At 36.8% G+C, this 6,911-nt stretch overlaps 1 protein-coding gene across 1 annotated transcript; it reads right to left on the bottom strand.

Annotated features, from left to right (window-relative positions):
• Positions 1-1,210: 1,210 nt before the first annotated feature.
• DEFB130A (defensin beta 130A) lies at positions 1,211-6,371 on the bottom strand. The gene is given in 2 exon segments (XM_021667170.1): positions 1,211-1,392; positions 6,314-6,371. Coding segments are annotated over 2 exon segments (240 nt in total).
• Positions 6,372-6,911: the final 540 nt, after the last annotated feature.

Below are 6,911 nucleotides of genomic sequence, written 5' to 3'. Positions count from 1 at the left end.
TTTAAAAGGAAAGTTGTTGTTTATATTGAAATGTGGAAAATTTTTCCTTTTTAGCATTTTGATATAGGAGGGTATTTATGACTTTAAAAATCCCTTACTGTCATTAATTATCAGAGAATCTCTAATGTGCTATACTGAATAATGTAGTGTCACACAACTTAAGATGACAAAGAAGATATGAATTTTCAGCTATGGGTACAGTGTACCTGGTAAAAATTGTATTAGTGTGTTATTCTGAGATTAGCTTAGAATCTGATCTCAGAGTAATACGCTGTTCATGCGTGATTCTGAGATAGAAAAGCGATGACTATCACTCAAGAAACAGATCCACGAAGATGCAATTAGAGTTATTTTAATAGACTCCTGATGTCTCCTCTAGACAGGGAGATAACCCACCTTCCCTGCTCCCCTAACTGATTGACTATAAGCTTTGTGGTTAAAAAAACACAAACTCTTGAATTTTGTTTGTGGGGTAATTCGGTCTCATTCTAGATTTTTTCCATCTTTGTGGCACTCATGCCATGTTGTACTCCTGGTATCCTTCCTGCCCTTTAATTTTCTTGGCCTGAAAATGGAGTTATCTGAGAGTTTGGAAACACTGAACCAGGCATGCTGACTTAGCAACTCTTCAGCTCTACAGCTCCTCCTAGTGAGCCTACTTGTAGAGAGCAGGTCTTCTTCTCTATTTCTCTAGGGGCAGAGGGCAGTAGAGGGGGGACCTGCTTCAAGTGCTGGAATGACTGGAATGGTCACGTGCCTAATTCTCAGGTGCAATGTTAGCAAGGTCGCATGATTAGCAGACGTTAACCCATGTTATCCAAGCAGGTCTCTATTAGTAATGAAAATGATATTTGTTCAGAACCAGATGAGGAAGAAGGTTGACTTTCCACTTCAAATAATCAAACACTGCCTACTGCGACTGCATATTCTCATTGTTTTACATATTTAACATTTTTATCTTTATTTTTTTCTTAGAAACTTACATTTTTAATAAAAACCTGTAGGGTATGAGATTCCCCTATTATTTATTCTTACAGTTCTTTAGAGGCTTGAATGTGCATCAAGAAGAAATGTTCCAGGAGTCAGTCAGTACATGTGGGATTAGGACATTTATTTCCAGTCAAGGAAGAATAAGAAATTATGTTAAACGGAAGTCTGTAAAATTTATCTATCCATTCTGGAGTTCAAAGAGCTTAAAGTTTCCTCCCAGCTAAGGAGATTTTCCTTTGGGAACCGGAGTTGGATAGGGCTCAAGTATCCACCACCTTCTACAACATTTTTTTTTGTCACTACATTAACCAATGGTATCATCTAGTGTGCTGCATCTGGCGTCTCTGCACACCCCTTTCAAAGCAATGCACTGTTTTTGTCCTGGAATAATGCCAGTCTTTCCTACACAGGAAGAGATTTAGGAACATCATTAATTCACTGTTGGAAATGTACATAAAACAATAAACCCCCAGAAGAATGGCTTTGGGATAGAAAAGAAAACATTGTCTATAAAAAAGGATCAGACACATAGACAAAAATGGTGCCTTGTTATGGGAGGGGAGCTAAGATTGCAGATTATATACACCTTGAAGGAAATAGGCAAATTTCTAAAAACCTTTAAAGGGATTGTCCTCCCTTGGAGCAGTACATTTGGAAATGTGTGGAAGCATTTGTTCTTGCCGCCCTGACTAGGGAAGGTGTCATTGGTATTTAGTAGGTAAAGCACAGAATTACTAAATTTTTCACCTAAGGAATTGTCTTGCACCAAACACCAACAAGACCCCCCTAGGAAACAGTTTCAAAAAAAGTATCTGTCCCTCCACCCTCCCTTCTGTGTGTACATCATTCTTATCAAATGGTGCAGGGTTGCATCTTTAGCTCCTTTTAAAGAAAACCTATCAATCCTTTAGATTTTATCTAAACTAATTTTCTCATTTCAGGACTATGTAAGAAATACCTTTCCTATGTTGCTCAATGCCCCATAGATAGATAGATAGATAGATAGATAGATAGATAGATAGATAGATAGATACTTGGAGAGAATTACTCACAGAGCTAAAAGGTATTTTCCCTTAAGTGTATCCACATTTTCTCTTATTCATTTGGTTGTTGAGAAGCATATGGCTATGCGTGTGCTCTAATTCAGTAGTTTCCTCTATGCTTACTCTCCTTTCTCTTGCCTTCTCAGCACAACCATAGTTTATTTTTCCTACTGTGGATCACAGCAGATGTCATATAAGAAAAACACTTTTGCTTATGTTCATTAACAGACATTGGTTCCTGAACCATCCTATTAACACACCTGGATCTTACTTTTACTATCCTGTAACACTCTACCTCTTACTTCTTTGCTTCTGCAGTTTGACTAATAGTTTGATGGCCTTTGGAGCTCTGAATCTTTTTGTTGTAGTTTTTTATTGTTTTGTATTTAAACTAGGCTATCATTATTGTTTCTCTATTTTGTAGAAATAGATCCATAGCCAGAAAAACCAATGCAGACTTTGGAACTGAGTGCTCATAACCTGTGCAAGATTGTCTTCCACCCTTGTTAGAAGCTTCAACCTAGTGAAGTCTGGTATTATACTCTACTATCAGGTGAGCGGTCCGTAAACTCAGGGTTTCTATGCAGCAAGAGAATGTCATGATGGGGGAGTTGGATAATATCTGGTGATACTACCTCTTTTTTTCCCCAAGACTATTGTGGAAGAGGAAGTGGCTGCCTTTCAGAGAGAGAGACTTGAAGTCTCACCAGCCAGTTATGGAAGGTGCTGGTTTAACAGCATTGTGCAGTTGGTTAAACAGCAACTCCCCATTTCCTCCTCCCTCCCCAGTCCCTGGCAACCACCATTCTACCACCTGTTTCTATGGGTTTGACTATTTTATGTACCTCATGTAAGTGGAATCATGCAGTATTTGTCTTCTGTGACTGGCTTATTTCATTTAGCATACTGTCCTCCGGGTTCAACCATGTTGTCACATACAGCAGAAAATCTCCTTAGTTTCCCCAATATATAATCAGAAGATTTTGAGAAAAAAGTCTGACAGAAATCAGAGTTATCATTTTTGTGTGCATATCCACACCCATGGATTGATAAAAACAACAACATTGACCTAGATTAAAGAGATTTGATTTTAGCTGCAATGTTGCTACTACCTATGTGATCGTAGTAAAATCACATTCTGTATCTGTACATGGGTTCTACTATCTAAAATAAAAACAATTACCATTAAATTTTATTTTAATTTGAAATTATTACCATCATATAATTTCATATCAGATGTCACCACAAGTGTGTCTGACTTCAATTGTACCTTCTGACCACTTGCATCTTCTGAGAACCAAAGGAGAATTGCACAAGCTCCTTCAGAAGCAGGCAATCATATGTGAGGTAGGTCTCAACATGTCCACAGAGTAGGTTAAGATCAAACAATTGAGTAGCTTTGATTGCATTTAAAAGAATATCAGAACTGAAACAGACAAGAGTGCCGTCTCTCACCATCCTAATCAATATAGTACTGGAAGTATGAGACAGAGCAATCAGCCTTTTGAAATAAAAGGCATCAAAATAGGAAAAGAAGTTGAATTGCCTCTTTTTATTGATGATATGATTCTACGCTTAAGACATCCTAAAGACTTTGCCAAAGGGATCCTAGATTTGAGAGACAACTTTAGTAAAGTTTCAGGATGCAAAATCAATGTACAAAAATCAGTAGCTTTTCTATAAACCAATAATGTTCAACCTGAGAGCCAAGTCAAGAATGCAATCTCATTTACAACAGCCACACAAAAAATCAAATACCCATGAAGACATTTAACCAAGGAAGTGAAAGATCTTTACAAGGGATACTACAAAACACTGTTGAAAGAAATCATAGATGACACAAGCAGAAAAACATGCCCTTCTATGGATTGGCAGAATAAATATTATGAAATGGTCATACTGCCCAAAGCAATTTATAGATTCAGTGCTGTTCCTATCAAACTACCAAGGACATTTTTCACAGAATAGAAAAAAGCTATTCTAAAATTCATATGAAGCCAAAATATAGCTCAGGTAACCAAAATAATCCTAAGCAAAAAGAACAACACGGGAGGCATCATCCTACTTGACTTCAAATTATACTACAAGGCTACAGTAACTAAAACGGCATGGGACTGGTATAAAAGCAGACACATGGACCTTTGAAACAGAATAGAGAACCCAGAAATAAAGCTGCACATTATCTGCTCTTTGACAAAATTGACAAAAATAAGCAACAGAAAAAAGGACTCCCTGTTCAATAAATGCTGCTGGGATAGTTTGCTAGCCACATGCAGAAGAGTAAAACTGGATGCCTATCTTTCACCAAAAAATTAATTCAAGGTGGATTAAAGATTTAAATGTAAACCTCAAACCATAAGAATCCTAGAAGAAAACCTAAGAAACACCATTCTAGATATCGGCCTTGGGGAATAATTTATGACTAAGTCCTCAAAAGCAATTGCAACGAAAACAAAAATTGACAAGTGGAGCCAAATTAAACTAAAGAGCTTCTGCAGAGAAAAATAGACTATTAACAGAGTAAACAGCAAACTACAGAATGGGAGAAAATATTTGCTAACTATGCATCTGACAAAAATCTAATATCCAGAATCTATAGGAAATTTACATCAACAAGCAAAAAGCAAGTAACTCCACTAAAAAGTGGGAAAAAGACATCAAAGACACAAACAGACACTTCTCAAAAGAGGACATAGAAGCAGTCAGTAAACACAAAAAATAGAACATCATTAATCACTAGAGAAATGCAAATCAAAACCACAATGAGAACTGTCCCACACCAGTGAGAATGGCTATTATTAAAATTTCAAAAATAACAGATGTAGATGAGGCTTGGAGAAAAGAATGCATATACACTGTTGGTGGGAATGTAAATTAGTTCAACCACCGTGGAAAGCAGTCTGAAGATTTCTCAAAGAATTTAAAACAGAGCTACCATTCAATCCAGGAATCCCATTACTGGGTATATTGTCCAAAAGAAAATAAATCATTCTACCCCAAACATACATGCACTCCTATGTTCATCACATAACTACTCACAATAGTAAAGACGAAGAATCAACCTAGGTGCCCATCAATGGTGAATTGGATAAAGAAAATGTGGTACATATACAGTATGGAATACTATGCAGCCATAAAAAAGAACAAAATCATATCCTTTGCAGCAACATGGATGCAGCTGGAGGTGTTTAATACAGAAATAGAAAACCAAATACCGCGTGTTTTCACTTATAAGTGGAAGCTAAACATTGGATACTCATGTACATAAAGATGGGACGCTGGAGACTACTAGAGCGGGGAGGGAGGGGAACAAAGATTGAAAAACTGACTATTTGGTACTATGGTTGCTACCTGGGTGATGGGATCATCATCATATCCCAAACCTCACAGCACACATTATACCAACCTAACAAAGCTGCACATGTACCTCCTGAATCTACAATATAAGTTGAAATTATTTTAAAAAAGAATCTCAGAGATAAAGCATGGAAGAGATCTTTGTTCATTGACCACATTCATTTTGAGTGATATGAATATCCCACTGTTAACAGTGGAGATAATAATTTTATCAGAAACTTACTAGGATCTCGATGAAACATCCAGAAGATGTTTGATTCTATATTCCCTTTTAAATTTCATTCTACGTTTTAATATTTAAATTTCTGAATCATGGACCTTAAGAATGCAACTAGGAGTCTTAAAATGTTTTCTATATTATTTGTCTTACGCTTAAAATGTTGCTATTAAAGCTTCATGCTACAGTTTATACTTTTTCCAAATTCCCCTGCTCCCAAATTTCTATTGGTCTTTTATAATTTGATGCAACACTTTCTTGTTGAACTATGTCTTATTTGCCTAACTGCTACCCTTCATGAATATTCCTCACCAACAGACTCTACATCATTTCCATTCACTACCAAGTCTGAAGCAAGGGCTGTCATCTTCCCTGTCCTTTCTGGAGAGTGAGACCTTGATGATAGCTATTTGCTGCATTCACTAACCTTTAAATCACATATCAAAACTTCTATACCACTACCTCTATTTTGGTCCCATTTTCTAATTATGGAGCTCTTGAACCCCCATTTTCTTTTGAAAGAACTCCTTGTCCCACTTCTTAATTTTGGATTCATTAGTACCAAAGAAGATAAGCATGTTGGATTTCTGAATTCCCAAGGCTGTGAATCGGGGTCTGAGTTAGGATGGCCACAGTATAATTCTCTCAATAGACCTCTTACGGTCTGGGCATCCCAATAGACTTCTATAATCATTTGCCATCTTACCTTTTGGTATTAAAGTCACAAAGAGGAGGAGAACAGAAATAAGGGAATGAAGTTTCATGGTTGAGCACCCAACAAGAGGTGAGTGATCAGGGCTGGTGGAACACAGGGGCTTTCATTTACTTCTGGGGGCCCGAGGTTCCTCTTAGTCAGTGAAGCTTAACAGCAAGGAAATAAAACAGCTTCTGTTGGAATATCTCCAAACCCTAGAGTCTCTAAATTTGGTGACAAATTAACCTAATTATAGGAAACCAGATGGGTAGCGCTTTCCTTTTTCTATGGGCACTCAATTTCACCACGGTTAATACCTTTAGTTAATTTTCTTTTCTGAATGGGGCCAAGAAGTAAGATCATGTGAGTACAGAACATCCTTATTATAAAAGTCCTAGGACTTGTAAAAAAGCATTTTCATAATACACCCTTTTTTTTGCAAGAGGGACAAGAGTATTATCTAAGGTTCATTTATGAGGAGCTATGTTTTTTAATTAAGTTATTCCTTAAAAGAGAGGCTATCACTTGTGTACAGTGTTCTTAATCACATCTGAAAGGTGGATATGCTTAATTCACATTGAAAACAAATAGTTTTTCATCATTGTTGATC

This window comes from Aotus nancymaae, unplaced genomic scaffold, assembly GCF_030222135.1.
Source record: "Aotus nancymaae isolate 86718 unplaced genomic scaffold, 86718_ANA_hifiasm-v0.15.2.pri h1tg000456l, whole genome shotgun sequence".
NCBI lineage: Eukaryota > Metazoa > Chordata > Mammalia > Primates > Aotidae > Aotus > Aotus nancymaae.
This window is presented reverse-complemented; position numbering and strand designations above follow the sequence as displayed.